General features: G+C 39.6%; 2 protein-coding genes across 2 annotated transcripts; both read right to left on the bottom strand.

Moving 5' to 3' along the window:
- Positions 1–4,155: 4,155 nt before the first annotated feature.
- On the bottom strand, positions 4,156–5,027 carry nkx3-1 (NK3 homeobox 1). The gene is made up of 2 exons (XM_068704068.1): positions 4,835–5,027; positions 4,156–4,556 (listed from the first exon to the last, which is right to left on the bottom strand). The coding sequence occupies exons 1-2, from the start codon at positions 5,025–5,027 to the stop codon at positions 4,156–4,158; spliced, it is 594 nt and encodes a 197-aa protein (XP_068560169.1).
- Positions 5,028–9,791: 4,764 nt separating this feature from the next.
- On the bottom strand, positions 9,792–16,254 carry nkx2.7 (NK2 transcription factor related 7). The gene is made up of 5 exons (XM_068703613.1): positions 16,161–16,254; positions 15,000–15,152; positions 14,811–14,907; positions 11,201–11,466; positions 9,792–10,345 (listed from the first exon to the last, which is right to left on the bottom strand). Exons 1-5 carry the CDS (start codon positions 16,252–16,254, stop codon positions 9,792–9,794), a joined length of 1,164 nt encoding a protein of 387 aa, XP_068559714.1.
- Positions 16,255–17,156: the final 902 nt, after the last annotated feature.

The following is a 17,156-nucleotide window of genomic DNA, read 5'->3' as shown; positions in this document are numbered from 1 at the left end:
GTCCTTATAACAAGTAAAATACAGTTTGAGTTGGTACTGATTTCAAAAGAGTGAAAACAATTAACATGAATGCAGTTATGGGCTCTCCCTTTCTGCCTGCACTGATTAACTTGGTGCACCTGTTTAGGCATCTGCCAACTCATTCATACGTTCCACCCACTGCTGATGCAATCAGTCTCCACACACAGTGCTCATCTTCTGCACATAATTGTTTATCTCTAATAAAAACACTTAATTTTGACTTTTTTTTTTAGGATTTCTCCTCTCGTCACATTCATTGAGCCAGTTTGTGACAAATGAAAAGAGTTTCATAATGAAGACACATTTTAAGGTAAAATATTTACAAATATGAACCATCAACCTAATTTCTCTTGAGGGGGAAATGGTCAACTTGGTGGTTTTGCAGGATTTAGTGTAGAGTCATTGGTACACATAACCGATACAGTCTATAGGTCTCAAAACCAAAAACTATCTGCACAGCTTAATACCAGTAAGTGAGAAAATGTGTTCGTTTGAAATTTGTGAGAACCAACCCTTTAAAGTACAGCGTGTATTCTGCAGGAGTTCTACTGCTCCAGCAGAGGGCGGTGTAGCATCATTTACAGGTTGTCATCTCAGACACATAGAACATTCCTCAAAGGTAGAGATGATGTCGACTTGTGATTTCACTGTGTTTAGATACACATGCTGATGTCATAACCAGTCCAGCGCTGTTGCACTCTTATCATTACTGGTGGTCACCCAGTACCCATGTGAATATCACTTTGCATTAAAAGTAAAGGATTAGATGCATACACTTCAATTTGTCCAAGACTTTTTTGAACTCATATTGTTCACAGTAGTAATTCTAAAGTTTTGTTCCTGAGTTTTATTTATTCTGCTGTCTACATAAAGGTGAATGCTCTATTTCACATGTGTGTCCTACATGTAATCACATAAACACAAGGCAGATCTGATTATTTATTGAGATGGAGACAGTGCCGAGCTTTATTCCAAACCAGCGTGCCTCAGAACACGTACACTTGCTGTGAGGTTGTTGTCCCTGATGTGTTTAGTTTTCGCCCTTGTCCCTGAGCAGGTTGTTTATCTGAAGTGCACAATGAGCTCCCCCCCTCAGCCCATGTCTTCTCTCCTTGTCATACTGTTCTCTAATCATTTTAATCTGAAGTAAACTGTCCCACTACTTTATATCTTTATCCCACAGATAAGAACACTGGAAAATGACTCTTCCCTCTCTGTCTGCCATGTGTTCCTCCTGTTTCTCTCTCTCTCACACACACACACACACACACACACACACAATCACACACACACACACAGCGTTCACAGCCACACAATCAATGTTAACCATCGGATAAGCAGCAGTGTATCTGCTTATGGAAGAAGAAAGGCAGCTGCTCTACTGGTACCGTAACATGAGGGATCCAGTTACACTATCCGAGGAAGTTTACGAGTGTTCCCATGTGAAAAGATCAGGGCTCTTTTAAACCTCCTTATCAACTCCAACAAATTTGTCAGACAGTCACGGCATATTGGAGCAGTGACAAAGGCTGTCTTTGTGGTCAGGGTTTGGTTTTTCTCCTCATCTGTTGTGAAGATCTGCTTGTTTTCCAAAGCATCATTGGCCACCTTGAAGAGCACGATGACGGCTCCATGACCACACTGCACCTCACAATCAGATCCCTAAAAAAATAAAAAAGATCAACTCTTGAAAGCCGAGACTTAACACTGTGTTTCTTGGCATTTACCTGCTTTATTTCCATATCACAGAAAATCTTTATGTAGCCATACTGGCAAAACCTATGATCCAATTATAGAGGAGAGGAGGCAGTAATGTTATACACTCACTGCTCACTGCTTTTCATCCTTTACTTGCCAAAATCCAGTTAATCCAGGTGATGCACAGACAGATTTAGAGACACTCCCTGAACCAGAGAGGGACACAGACAAGAGGATGTTGTTTTTAAGTCTTCTGTGTTTGTGAATCAATGTACCGTGTCCCCTTGAGCCTGTGGAAGTGCAGGTTTTACAATGGCAAGTGCAAATAATAATAGTTCTCCTAACCTTCAGCTTCACCCTTCAATAAGCTCCTTTATCTGATGAACGTGTTCGTGAACGGCCTGAGACACTGAGAGATACTGTCAGATTTTCAATGCCGTCAAAACAGATGCTATCTGCCCTCTTCATGTCTAATTACCTGTTTACTCCAAGGACCTTGAATGAATGGTGCCGTTGATAAGAACTCACTTAAAGGAAATCATTAAGATTACAGATCACGTTCATAGATAGGCCACAATATGTTCAACTTTCGCTCATTTGAATAGTATGGTACAATTTAGGCTCATATCAATTTCTAGATTTGATTTAAAAGGATAGAGGAATCAAGATTAATCCCCATGAGGGCAGCAACTTCACAAAGTCAGACGGCGTGAGATCTCTCAAGTCTCCCTCTATCAATTCCATCAGTCCTCTGCTCACACGTTGGTTGTGTCACCACAAACTTACCCTCCTTAAATATGTAAAGCCCTGCATGCCATCTTATCAGCACTGTACTTAATCAGCCCAGCATGCTAACCTACATGAAGCTATATTCACTTCTTAGGCTTATACAGTAGAGTAGAAGTAGAAGTAGAGTAGAGCAGTTCTTCTTTGAAGAAATTATAGAACTCTCTTGTTAGTTCAAAGAGGCACATTTGACAGTTGTGAAGGAAGTATTTCAGTCTTTAAATAGAGATGTAATGAGTGGGATGGTGAGCATATTGTGACGCATGACTTACAGTGAAGAGTATTCTGCCAGACTTCATTCAGAAATGCACCGTTTTTATTTGCATGTTTTATTTAACCTTAAAAAAACAACAGAACATGTAAATATCTTAACTGCACACAATGACTACCACTCAAACTCCATTCAGGAGGCAGCGACCTCACCTGTGGTGGGCAACAGGAGGCCATGCAATAACAAAAGAACGCAACACTCTATATTGAAGGCATGAATAATATCAGAACACTCTGTTGCAGGACAGCTAAAATGCATACCATGTCATTCTAACACACCTGCAGGTGGCTGATAGATGTCCTATAAGCTAATGGCAAAATTGCCACGGGACCAGATTATACAGATGTTCCACAGCCACAAGTAAAGAGCCCATGGGAGCATTAAACACTGGAAAGTTACAAGTTGCAGTGCATTTAAAACTACGTGCAGCAATACTATTGCTTGGTCGAGAATATATTTTTGGAAGAGGCAATACACTGCAACTCTGACACCATTATTACTACTCTTTTAAAGCCATAAGAAAAAGTTTTACATTTAAACATTTGGCCAAAGTAAACCTTCATGAATAACCAACACTGGCCACCAAAGATTTTACTATGTCAGATGACATTTTAATTTCCTATTTCCATCATTTTTCTTTAATTAAGAAATTGCAGTTTCTTTCAGTTTCATAACGTTCCTCGTGATGTCAGTTTATCTCAATGTAATCAGGTCAGGAGCTCTTTAAAGGAATCAGATCTCATTCTTTGGCCCTCATTTACAATATCACCCTCATCTCTGTCTGGTCTTATCTTCTTATGTAGATGTACTGTATTATCACAGTTTAACTCCACAAAGATGGATTAAATGTCTCCCGTATGTATCACTCATATTTTCAGTATTATAGTACGACTGTTAATACCCAGCTGCAAACTGAGCTACATGTCAACAAAATTATTAAATTTTGCTGAAAGTACATCTAGTCATGTGCCAAATAAGCTAGTTGAACTTGTTCTTCTCTATAAGGTACTGTATTGTTGTACTCTTTAACACAGAGCTGTAAAGAAAAGTAAAATGTAACTACAATGATTTGATAAAGAATTCATCAACAATGCCGCAACTGACATTAGTGATCAAATGTTTAATTATGCAAACCTGCATCGTGTCCGTTACCACAAGATGTATGTCATTTCGTAATTTTTCTTAAAGTGTACAACATTTTAGAATGTGTATGAACAAAATCACTTTAAATGGTGCACTATTACTTGTAACTGATGGATTCAAAATAAATGCCAAAATAACAAATAATCAACTTTGATAGTGATCATAGAGCCTTAATATCAGGGACAATAAAAGTAGTTTTATGATTATAAATCATAGCGTCATACATCATTTCACTTTCACCATAATGTGGGCCCCCAGGGGCCCGTGTAGTCCCAAATGTAGGGTCTGCATTGGTAAGCTTTGCAGAAGGAGGTGATTAGTGATGATCGGACTAGCTCGTCTCTGAGACCCAGTTCCTCTGCTTTGTACATGTCCTTACAGAACTCTGATGTTTGCTGCTTTCGTTTCGTCTTGTACCTGCGGTTCTGAAACCAGATTTTCACTTGGGTCTCGGTTAGTCTTAAGGTGCTGGCCAGGTGAGCTCTCTCTGGGGCAGACAGGTATTTCTGGTGGTTAAATTTCTTCTCCAGTTCAAGCACTTGGAGGTGTGTGAACGCAGCTCTGGAGCGCTTCTGTTTCCCCGGGGAGGAAAAACTGCTGGACTCTGAGGTGCTGGGACAGGATGTGTCCAGGGACCCTATACAGCACAGACAAATGAAAAATACTCTGTAACAGTCAGCTTTGTGTCATCTACATGTGGAGAGGTTCACGATCATTATAAAGGCAAACAGCCATCACTAATAAAACAATTATTTTCCTAAAAACATTTTCTTGATGATACAGACCTATTATTTATCTCACACAGATTTATGCCATCTTCTAAAACGTTATTCTGCGAATCAAATTCTAATACACACAATCCATTGGGTCGTCTATCCATTACATTCTTGCTGTTGAAAGCCTGCAGGATCTCACCTGTCTGTACTCCAAATGCTGTCCCCTGAGGGCTGAGTTGCTCTGACAACTTTGCAGATCCTTTTTTCCACTGTGAACATCTTTCTATCTTCTGTGAATAGCGTTTGCCATCAAATATTGTGCCGTCCTTAATGGAGAGGATGTCCTCTATGAGGAAGGAGGTCAGAGGTTTGACTGTGTCAGACATTTCCATCCACTAATCCACAAATCAGAGGCCTCGCAATGGCAGAGGGCTACAGCCGGGGACGTGGTTGAAGCAGTGTGTGTCCTCACACACTCACACGGTCTGAATTTATACAAGAACAGGGGCGGGTTTACTCAGACTGCACCGGCAAGTGAGGGAGGCGGGCCAACTACTGCAGCCAACTATTTCAGTAAGTTTCATTTGTTTGCATGGGAATTTTAGAGATAAAAACATTGATAATGTCTTATCTAAAAGAAGTTTTGCACATTTTCACGTGATGTGTTTCAATGATTCTAATGCTCATAAAAACAAAAAGCACAATTTATGTACTTTAATCTACACAATATGCACATTTTGTCATATATGATTATAGTCCTTTTTTTAAATAAAGATTGTATCAATACACTAAGTCGTGAGTTCATAAAGTAAACCTAAACTATTACAGTCTACAACAGATTCAAATGTAAGATCATATTGGAGGGGGAGGCGTCTTTAGTATATCCTTTAAATCACTAAGGAAGACAAAATATTAGAAACTTCTCTCTGTATAATGGAATATCATAAGTGTATTTATACTATATGTTCTGTATACTGTAGTTTAATCCCATGTTTTCCATGACCTACTTACACATTTTCCAGGGTAAATTAACTTTACAACATTAACAAATGAGTGAATAAACTTGTATCAGATAAGTGAACAGTATGTTCATGGAGAAAAATGACACTTTTGATAACATTTGAAGAGATTTTCTTTTCATATGTGTGCCCAGGCAATATTGTTATTGGAATATAAAGTGGATAATCTCTCTCAAATTGAATGTCATAGTAGTTAAAATAATGTGTCTTCATGCCCCCATCAGTTCAGCATAGTAACCCTGTTGTCTGCGGCTGCAGAGACTCCTTTGCAGGAGGGAGAGCTGGTCAGAGTGGGTGGTCGTACCTACTGGAGCACTAATGACTTCGACACATTTGGGCCGGCTCCTGAAACAGACTCGGTCGTTGCTCGATGGCTGTTTATTTGTTGTTCTCCGTGGTTCAGCCTGACTTTCTCCGAGAGAATGAGACGTTTACTAGCAGTGTCTGTGCTCCTCTGGGAGTTCATGCTTCATTTGGAAATGCATGAATGTAGGTATGATAAACATGATCCTCTCCGTGGCCCCTGGCCCCGCTGACTCCTCCAGCTTCCTGGGCACCAACCACACACCAAGCAGTCACAATGTCACCTTGATGAGTGCTTGCATTATCACTGCTTTAATTTAATGAAAGTGAAATAATTAAACTTTTCATTAGCCTTAAGTTCTGTGTAAACTTCTTTCTGTGCAATAGAAATATAAAGCTGCACTGAACGACGTAAAGTTAAGTGTGACCTGTCCTGTGTTGTGGATCAACATTTATAAAAAGCCATCTGTTTTAAATCTACGGAGGTTCCTCTTAAGCATTAGCTACTGTCTTGTCAACACAGTATTAAGATCCTCAGTATGATACGTTTCACCTTGAATTCTTTGTCTGTGACCGTCTGTCTGCAAATCTACGTTGAGCTGTAACTTGTTTAGGAACATTTTTTTTTTTTTTTTTTTTTTAAACCTTTGTGTATTGTTTTGATCATACAGAGCTGAATATGGAGTAAAATGTAAAAAAAACAAAAAAACTTGGGCAACTTTCTGATTCCACTGAAACTTCATGTTTATTTTAACTCAATATCCCTTCAAAATGACATTGAACATATGTTTGGTTGTCATCAGAAGGGTATTCATTTGGCCAAATCAGAAAACATGTGCAGTCAGCTCAATGTCAAGAGCATGAACAAAGCCTGCAGGGAGAGTGACTACCACCTAAACTATGCTGTCATCCTCTGCCCTTATTCTGAGACAATCCACATAATTGCTCTCTGTTGAAAACACTGACATTTTCTTCCTATTTATTGTCTTCTGAGCATTCATTGCACAGATATTTGGCTGCATAGTTGTGCATCAGATGCGACAGAGTAGAACCTCTGACCTTTAAGCCCGGGGAGGCATTTGTCTTCCACAGTACAAACTATGTGGCGACGATGTTTTCTTTGAGTCACCGAAAGTTGTTGTACCATCAATCTTCTGTTGTGTTCCTGCTGCTTCTTTGTCTGAGATGACGAGTAGCAAGACTTTGTTGTAACTGATGTGGTCTAGTCACAGTTTTATCTGCTCAGCATCAGTGTTGTATTATACTGTAACCCACACCTGGGTTATTGCACAAATTCCTCACTCCGTCTATTGTATGGTGTAACACATATGTCATCTGATTGGGAACAAGTCAATCAGAGGTTAACGGACAAACCTCTGTTACAACTCCTTTTTCATTTTTTTAACTGAAAAGGTACAACAAAATATAGAAAAAAAACATTTCCATCTACCACCACCCATTGTGATATTTATACAGCCTGTTTGTGTGATATCATGTTAGGATAGATTCATTTTACGTCATGTGTAAGTGGTGTACGAGTCTTCCAGTAGAGGGAGCTTTAAAGCCAAACATCAAGTCCTCACGGAGTAAGAAAGCCAGCAGCCACTTCAAACTATAGGGACAACCACACAATGAGCTATTTTACCAAAGGATTAGTTTAAAGACAGTCTGATTATGCACCGTCAACAGTTATCTTTCATCGTTGTGTAGCTCATAACTACAGTATTTAGTGGTTACAGGGTGGATATTTAGACAGAGGAGCACTGATCCTGATTCATTGAATCATCTCAGCACCCATCATAAACACCAGATTATGAGACTGGGATTTGAAGGCTATTACACAGCCAGAGACATATCTGCTTTTCTAAAGCTGACGTAATTACAGCATGAGTTAAAACCTTTTTGAGTAAGCCATAATATGTCTATCACTGTTGACTAGAATCACGTCACCCTCTATTTAAACTGACCCTCATCATCACAGTGTTTATCTTTATTTGGGTATTCTACTTTCATTCATCTCTCTCTCCCTGGCTCTAGAGCACACACACACACACACACACACACACACACACACACACACACACACACACACACACACACACACACACACACACACACACAAATACACACATACACAGACACACACTGTTACAGATATCACACAATAAAACACAACAGCACATAAACTACTTTTTTTTCCCACTAAGAAATACATGCTTTAGTGAAAGTGTGAAAGAGAACTCTTTTCAGGACTTAACAGGTAGTCATTTGTAAAATCATATTTTGCATAATTGTGACCGAAAATGTGATTGATTTGAGGCATTTCTTATTTTTGAGTAAAAAAAGAAATATGGGATAAAATGTATCACGTTTAAAACCATGGATTTTGCACAACACACTTAACATAACTGCTGCAAAGCCTTCTTTTTCTCTGACACACACGCACGCACGCACACACACACACACACACACACACACACACACACACACACACACACACACACACACACACACACACACACACAGAGGCATTATCTGATCTCTTGAAGTGTCTCTGGTCTCCTCTCTGTCTACAGCTTCATCCTTATCTTTGCAGAGATGCTCCTTCAGCTCCTCTCCTCACAGAAGTGTTTCTCCTTCTCGGGCCTTTTGTCTCAGGGTCCATGTCCGTTAAAAGTGACACACTGATGCACATTCAATTCAACCATTCATTATTTGATAGGCTCTATTTACAACAATAACATTGGAGCATGTATTACATAAGCCAAGCAAGATTGATGGATTTATACATTTTAAATGTCCATGACTAAAAAAACAACAAATCTCGCTTTTGCTATAAGCTTTTGATGTAATATTCTAAATCCCTCCAAATTTACTTGTGGATTTATTATGTTTTTTCTTTTTCTTTTTTAGTTCATATTTATAGTGTATTACCAGGTGCTGTATTGAGTTTAACAGCCAATCAACTGCATGACATTAAGTGATACTGAGAACTACTTTTTGCAGTGCAAGTGGATTCAGTATATCTGGTGCTGCTCATCTGTGAGTGACAGGTCAGACTGGAACTGTTTTCCGTTTGACTGAAAGTTTGAAAAAGTTAAAGAGCCACTCTGTCTGCGGGTTTGTTTACTAAGCAAAGCTCCAGGACAGGACAAGCTCTCCAGCCTTATCAGCGGATTTGTGAATGGGACAATAATGAGCTCAGTTTGATAGAGCAGAGCAGCCTGTCAGGTCAAATGTCACTTCTTCCATTAGCTTTTTTGATGGCTCTCTTTGATAAAACTCCACAGACTACAGCTCCATAACCGGTTACTAAAGGGTTTTAATCAGGAGTGTTGCTTTTAATTGGATCACATTTTAGAACTGGCAAATGTGATGATATCAAGTTAGAGTTCAAACTTTAAAAACTTATTTTCACATCGGTTTTTGTAAAAGTTAGACGGCATGTCAAGCTCTAAACATGACTGTTAGTTAACGCGACAGAAAGATAGAAAGACAATTATTTAATGTTAGCCCATGGAAGCAAATTAGTAACAAATAGGCGTGTTTTGTGGATGATTTGTCATAAAATAACACGAACTTTATTATTATTATTATTATTATTATTATTACATATCCCGAATTCATGTGTTACTATATAAACTTTTAAATGTATAAGACAAATATAAAATGATGATAAATAAAGAAACTACTCTTGAAGACAGTTAACCAATCAGCTGATTTTTAATTTGCCTCTAAACAGGAGAAAACTACCAATAGATAGTGTATACAAAACATACGATAAAAATGTGACATTGCAATATTTGATATCGGCATACCATTTCCCTGCTTTAATCACCAGCCTCTTAGTCCCTGTAATGAAGCCTGGAAGTGTCCGTGGTTGAAGGGCTCCTCGCTGTTACCTGTTAAATCTACCAGCTGGTTATTGGTCACCTGTCCTGCTGAAGGTGAAGCACTGTGATAACCGCAGCCGTACACGCTGCTGGTTCCATATCCAAACACGGGATTATAATGTCCGAGGGTCACATTATAAGGTGCTGCTGAATGGGAACCTGCGCTGCAGAGCTTCCCGTCCCGCACCAGCACCGGCACCGCCACCCTCCTCGCTGCAGGTGGATACCCCGCCAGCTCCAGAGACTTGTCCTGCCGTTGGCGCTTGCATTTGTACCTCCTGTTCTGAAACCATATTTTGACCTGTGTAGAGGAGAGTTTGAGCATGTGGGCCAGGTGCTCTCTCTCCGGGGCGGACAGGTAGCGCTGCTGCCTGAAGCGCCTCTCCAGCTCGGACACTTGGGAATGGGAGAAGAGGACTCGGGGCTTCCTGCGCAGCCTGGGTCTGCTTTTGTTTTTTTTGTCACAATCAGGTGAACTGTCAAGACCGCGTATCTCTGCACATTATAAAAGAAAAGAGTCACATAAAGTCAAACTTCATAAAACTGAATGTTAAATCTGTAAACGATTTGGCTTCCAAATACATTTTATCCATTTCAACTTTAGGCCTACATATTGAATAAGTTATACTTCAACATTTCTAAAAGAAAACAAGCAAAAAAAAAATGTTGATGGAGCTAAATGTCACGTACATATTTTTTTCTAAATCCAATCTGAGAAAATTGACTTTATAATTTTTTTTATAAACATACAAGAGACCACACGTGTTTGTGTTATATATTCATATATTTACTTGTTAAATAAAATAAAGTAAAATAAAAACCACAAAGACGCATTAATAAAACTGTTTGAGTTTTGAAAAAGTTTTTTGGGATTATTTTGACGTTTTAAAGACGACATTTTAGAGCTGAACTAAATTCAAAACAATACACAATTATTTGTCCCACTTTCCCAGGGTTAAAATGTAATCATTTAGTTAAAGGACTTGTGAAAATGAGCACTCCTGTGCCCCTTTTCTATTTAAACTGTGTGTACTTACATATTATAATAACTGATCACAGTGACCAAACAATAATAACAACAATAATAAAGTCTTGAATGTCTCCTATTCGATCACTTTTGGATTGGTGGCAAATTATCGCAAATATATGGACCTCTCAATGTATTTATTTTCATTGAAGAGAAATCTTCTACTAATCATTTCTTTTATCAAATTGAGAGATTTCAAGGAAATGGAAAACGTGACCGGTATCCCTGTTAGCACGCGCTCAAGGCCCCATTCCGTCGGTCGGCGTAAATCTGACCGACAATCAGCAGATAACTGATTGATTATCACGTATGTATCATCTCACCCTGCTCACTGATCTCCTCTTCTGCAGCTGAGATGTGAATGTCGAGCTTCTCCTGCGTCCCAGAGACGCACGGCTCAGGCTGGCAGCCCCAAGCGTCCCTGGTGCGGGAGACACCGTGCACGTGCTCATAATTCATCGGAACAACTTGATCAGTCATCAGGAATTCATTTTCAAAGTCATGGTGGTGCTCCAGCTTCAAAATATCCTTCACAGAAAAAGGCGTCGTGGTCGTTGAACTGGGATGCATCCCAACCTTCTCAGCTGCGCTGTTTAGAGCTATTTAGATCCTTTTACGCACTGCTCGAGCTGTGCTGCTGGTGCTGCCGGACGTATCTCTTAACTGACTGATGAGTGAGGGGCACGAGGAGATTTGAATCATTCAAGGGTCCGGCTAAAGAGCAAGGTAGAGATAGATCTGTCACCCCTCTCCAAAACACTGGCCAACACCCAGCCTAGCCTGCGCGCACTCCTTTTCTTCTCACCTTACAGGAACCCCTCACATCATTGATCCACCCTTCTCTCTGAGTGAGAAGGTGTATTTAATTACAGTATTAGCTTGCAATCAGGGTTAACAATCACTATTTTAAGTTATAGGCCTAGGGTGACACGAAAGTTGTTGCTTACTGCAAACAAGCAGTCTAATTTATAAAATATATACATATTTTTTCCATTTTATTCATGGTTTTCCAGACATACTGGCACTCAGAGATTTGAATAAAACATTTTTAACTTGTGGCCGAAAATGTGGTGAAACAAACGCTTTTGCGTCTTTAGAGACGAACAAGTGAAACTGTCCAACTAGTTTAGAAAGGGGGGTCATTTATTCAGTGTGCACCCAAACCACGCTTCTGGTCAGCCAAGTAAAGTCACTTAATCTGCACACAGGTCCTCGGGGTTGAGTGATCTTAGGTGATGTCGAGCAGCTTTACCATCAACATTGTTTTCCTGCCTCGTTATTAGTGTTCTCAGGCCACAACAAACAGTAACATTATACCTGATGTTGTGGAAGTGGAGAGGCTGCGGCGCCAGCCTGCAATGCATGACTGAGGCCGAGACGCGCGTCCTTACAAACAGGAACAAGGATAGACACGGCCTGTCCCACTGGGGGACACGATGAGATATATTGAGGGCACTTATAAGTCTGAGCAGGAGCTTTTTAAAGAAGTGATTGGAAATGTTGATGGGCTATTTAAGGACAATTGGAGTAATAATAGTAAGTGGTAACACTTTATAATAAGGTTAAAAAACACAAGTTTATTTAATGCTTGATTTATTTAATGCATGAAATGCAGTATGATTCCTGTTTCTCATTATTTGGAAATGATCAAATCCCTATGAGTTTACATGATAACACTTTAATGGATAATTGATTAATGGATGTGAACACAGCTATTTATTTGTGTACATGTGTATTTTTACTGTCTAACTCTGTTGATACAACAATAATAATGATCATAATAATAATAATTATTATAATAATGTATTTGTACAGAATTGTTCAAGTTGCTCCAAAGCATAAAAAGCATTCACAAAAAACTCAAGAACAGCAACATTTTGCACACAATTAAAATACTGTATAAATCAAATAAAGGATGAACAAGTGAAACTATTCAAACAAACTTAAAATCAGGTGGTTGTTGGCTGAGCTGTATTACCTAAACAAATAAGAAGGGGAAATGGAAAGTCTGTCTTATGACAGCATTTAAAAGCAGAAACAGTTTCTGCACATTGATACAAACTGGAAGACCAAAGCTGAGATGTTTGTACATCAAACACTTTATAACCCTTTGAGCAGGCCTAACCCAGCAGATCTGAGAGGCCTTTTAGGCTTGAGTTAAAAGTTTACTGATATACTCATGGGGCCTGACCATGAAAAGCCTTATAAGTCATAAGAAAGATTTTAAGATGGGTTCTAAAAGAAATTGGTAACCAGTGCAGAGAGGCTAAAACGGTGGTGATGTGAGAAGAATGTGTAGTCTTCATTGGAAGTCTGTATTTGCAGAGTTCTGCACAGTCTGAAGTTGAGCTATCTGGGGCACTGAGGCATGCAGGCAAACAAGGCGTTACAATAGTCCAGACGTGAGGAAATAAAAGCATGAATAATGACCCAATGATAGCATAGAAAGAGATCAAAATTGGTCCAAGAATTGATCCCTGAGGTATGCCACATGTTGTCTGTGCAGTAGAGCAAATTAATTAATGAATTGAGACATAACATTTTATATTTAACAGCAGGAGAAGAACCAGAGCCAACCCAATCCTTAGGTCTATTAATTAGTGTAGCACGATCTATGGTGTCAAATGTTTCTCAATCATTTTTGAAATGTAGGGCAATTTTGAGCTTTGTCTGAAATGCTTTTTAAGTGATGGATCAAGACCAGGTCCCTTAGCAGTGGCTAAATAAAGCTATATTTTATAAGAATAGGGTGTAGCAATTAGGGGGCTCTACTGGCAGAAATTTTATAATTTTTTATCAAGCAACATTATTAAATATGAAATAAAATGCACTGGTGGTCAGAGAAGGAGAGGTCCATCATAGACACATTAAGTATTAGTATTAAGGTATGGTCCTGGCTATGAGTTGGGCCAGAGACATGTTGAAATAGATTGAAGGACTGAGAAATATTTAAAAACTCAACCATTAATTGATGATTTTTTTAAAAAGAGACATTTTCTTTAAAAACACTGGGTTGCATTCAGGGGTCGACAGATGCCAACAGACCAATCATTGGAGTGGCCCCGGTCATTTTCATTATCAGCACAGAATTATTATTATAACTATATAATTTTTTAAAACATCAGCAAGGCCTTCACCAACACCAGTAACCTGGGGAGAGCTGAAATACTCAGAGTTTGGGGGGTAAAGTTCACTTAGCTCACCAACCTTCAGCCAAATCAAAAAACAAGTAGTAAAATAATTTAAGATGAAAGTCTTAGACAACAAGGCAAGCTTTAGATTAGTGGATAGTAATGGATCAGTCCTCGGTGGGTCCAATTTTGGATACTTCACCCATTTTTCTGGTGGTTAACAGCCCTTGTCTGTCTTTAGAAAGTGTTTTGACCTCACAGTGAGAATCTCATGAGTGACGGATGACTGATACAGTTGGTCCACAAGAGGGAGCCAGTGAATCTGGAAGTTCTTTAGGTGTAGACAGAAGAAGTTGTCATTTGTAACCGGGGTCACTTGAGTGTTTTAAAAGTAGAGTAAAACATATTATCTGTTACAATGCGAACGCCCAGGTCGTTTAGGTGAAGACCACCCCTCCCAAAGAATGATCCTCGGTTCCAGAAATTCAAATTGAAAAAAACGAAGCTAGGAGTGCGACCAAAACGGTCCATGCCTCAGTAGATCAGAAGGATGAGACCGGATATGACAATCCGCTCATTACAGGTCGGGCTAGGGTGCTACATGGGGATCTTGTCCAGGACATCAGTCACCTTAGCACCTGAAAATCAGACATGCGATGCCGATGTAAAATGCGCTGTTGAACCGGAGGTAAGAGAGATGGAGGAGGCCCAGATTCACCAGCAAAAGAATGACAGGCAAGCAGGTCGAGGATGTCGTATCTGTTTTCCAGCTGATGTCATGGTGAGGTCACAAGCGTAGTACCTTCCTCTCCTGCTACGAGCACCGACAACCGACCACAGCTCGTGATGGGATGGAATGGAGCGGACTTTGGGCTTTAGGTCCAGCCCAGAGCTGGATCCTGGAGGGAGGGACAGACACAGCAAAATGATGGTGTCCATGAACTTCTCAGCTTCCTGGTTCTGATGGAGCGAGGGGATTCCCTGTTCCAACTCTGAAACTGTATCAACAAGGCGGCTGCAGCTGACAGCTTGACGGACAGGTGAGTGGAGCCATCCTTCATACAGTAGGTGAGCTGGACGCGTGGGCTCCAGAATCGGTTGTGGTAGTAGAGAGCTTGTGCAGGCAGTGCGGTTGCATTGGGGCCTGTGTGGTGGGTTGGGGGCCCATAGAGAAAGCGGGCCCTCAAACAATGTGTTGGGCAGAGAACGGACCCTTGCAAGTGATTTAGAATGCCATCTCAGAAATATGGTTGTGTTCAAAGAAAAACTTGCTTTCGATTAAAAAAATGTGCCATTTGCTATTCCTTATAAAGATAGACATACCTATCTCTGTCATGCTTTTCATTTCTTAAGGTAAAATCTTCTGTAGTATTTATAGTTGTTATAGTTATTGTAGAGTGAGCATTTAATTTAGTTATACACTTTAAAATCTGTTCTATTAAATGAATAATCTTACTTTCTTTGGTATTTTTGTCATATACAGATATGCAATGATGATTGTTGGGTATGTAAGTTGATGCTGTCCAATGTAAAGTCTCTATGTGATTATGTGACGAGACCATACGATACACAATAGCTAGTTTAGGGACAAAGCCTAGAGACCAGTGATGCCTTTCAAACATGAAGTCAGCAGTAAGAAAAGACAAACACAGAAAAGACCAGGAGTTTTTTATAGCAAAATATTCCTTTGGCACTTAATAGTGTGTGCGTGTCTGCATGTGGGTTTCATAATAGTGTGCTCTGGGGCCTGTCGTAACTATGCCACTGGTCAGCAGTTAAAAGGGCGATTGACGTTTTTTTAGCCTGTAAATTTGGGTGGAGCTATTCAGGAAGTTTGCTTAGGTTAGAACAATCTAAAAAGAATGATATGGAAATTCTCCCACCCTAAAAAAAAGTCCAATAAACACCTACACAGTTATGAGAAGAGGCAAAAGACCAGTGTAAATGAGCCCTAGGAGAGCTGCTGTTTACATTTTAAGAGTCGTGTTTGAAACTGCGTTGTCTGAAACAAAGTTAACCCCACTTCTGTGTCCTCAGAGACTGTTAAAACTGCACCTCAGGTTTAATCTGCACTAGAAACCCCTTTTGCTGTGTCCTGTAGAAATCACATTAGTGCCACTAGAGGTCACAGTTTCAAAGGTTTAACTTAAACCTGCTTCAGACTTGGGGTACATCCCAAGTCTCTTAAATGTAATTTCCTCGCTCCTCGCTCCTCGCTTGAACCGGAAGTTGTTTTGCGCCGCCATATTGACGGCCGTCCCAAAGCTCTTATTTCTGCTCTGAGGAGCGAGGAGCAAGGAGCGAGGAAGCACGAGAACAGCATTCCAGGAAGTGGTTTAATAAGGGCCGACACGCCCCCTCATTGTTCATCAGTTCTGTGATTGGACGCTGCAGCTGATGGGACTAATCAGATTTTTCTAAATAACATTGGTTTCATACCAGAGTGAAGAAAGATCAGAGATTAAACTCTAGTTTTATATTTGATTCGTTTTCTGATTCACCACCTGGTTAAAATGTTCATTGTAGGTCTGAACAACAAACAGATCACAAACAACTTTATTCATTTATTAGAAAGATTTGTCTTTTCATAATCTGGTATTTCCCTCAACAACGTTTATTATGGATACAATTAAAGAGAGAGCTGGAGAGATGAAACACTTTTTACATCATCTATCATCACAATTCCTTGCGGCGGCAACATTTAAAGTGACGGACCATTCGGCCGTCCATTAAAACAAACAATATGTTTATCTTACACAGGTTTAACAATTATAAGTCATAAAGTAATGGGATTCATGTTGATGAATATGAACAGACAGTGACAATCCTTTCGTTTCATTTCATATGTATTTATTTACTTCAAACATGTAAAAAACAACAGTAAATATAGCAAACTGTCAATGAACAAATTCTTGTTCTCAATAACAAGAACCATCCGTAAAAAACAAAACAACCTCGTCCTATGATAGATTATTAAACTGTTAAAAAGCTAAATATACCCGAACCGTTGAATCTACATTATTGTACAAAGGAAATATTGATATTGAATTGAGTGAATTGTTTCTACTAAAGCAGTGTTGATTGTTAAGTGTGACAGCAGCAGGAAGTAAGGAGCTCTAGTTTCTCTCCTTCACACCATGAGTGAAGC

The sequence above is a fragment of the Cebidichthys violaceus genome, unplaced genomic scaffold (assembly GCF_023349555.1).
Source record: "Cebidichthys violaceus isolate CVI_PGR_0920_01 unplaced genomic scaffold, fCebVio1.0.p SCAF_9, whole genome shotgun sequence".
In the NCBI taxonomy this organism is placed as follows: domain Eukaryota; kingdom Metazoa; phylum Chordata; class Actinopteri; order Perciformes; family Stichaeidae; genus Cebidichthys; species Cebidichthys violaceus.
Note: the sequence above shows the minus strand (reverse complement) of the source record. Positions and strands in the feature narration are given on the sequence as shown.

Bases quoted from the DNA above. Each gene is read 5' to 3' on its own strand.
- nkx3-1 (XM_068704068.1), bottom strand. From the start codon at position 5,027: ATGGAAATGTCTGACACAGTCAAACCTCTGACCTCCTTCCTCATAGAG. The intron at 4,557-4,834 runs GTGAGATCCTGC...TGTGCTGTATAG, and splicing joins AGCATTTGGAGTACAGACAG to GGTCCCTGGACACATCCTGT.
- nkx2.7 (XM_068703613.1), bottom strand. From the start codon at position 16,254: ATGGCGGCGCAAAACAACTTCCGGTTCAAGCGAGGAGCGAGGAGCGAG. The intron at 14,908-14,999 runs GTTGGAACAGGG...CCCTCCCTCCAG, and splicing joins CTTGTTGATACAGTTTCAGA to GATCCAGCTCTGGGCTGGAC. The intron at 11,467-14,810 runs GTACTACGCTTG...AGCTCTAAACAG, and splicing joins GCTCGTAGCAGGAGAGGAAG to CGCAGCTGAGAAGGTTGGGA.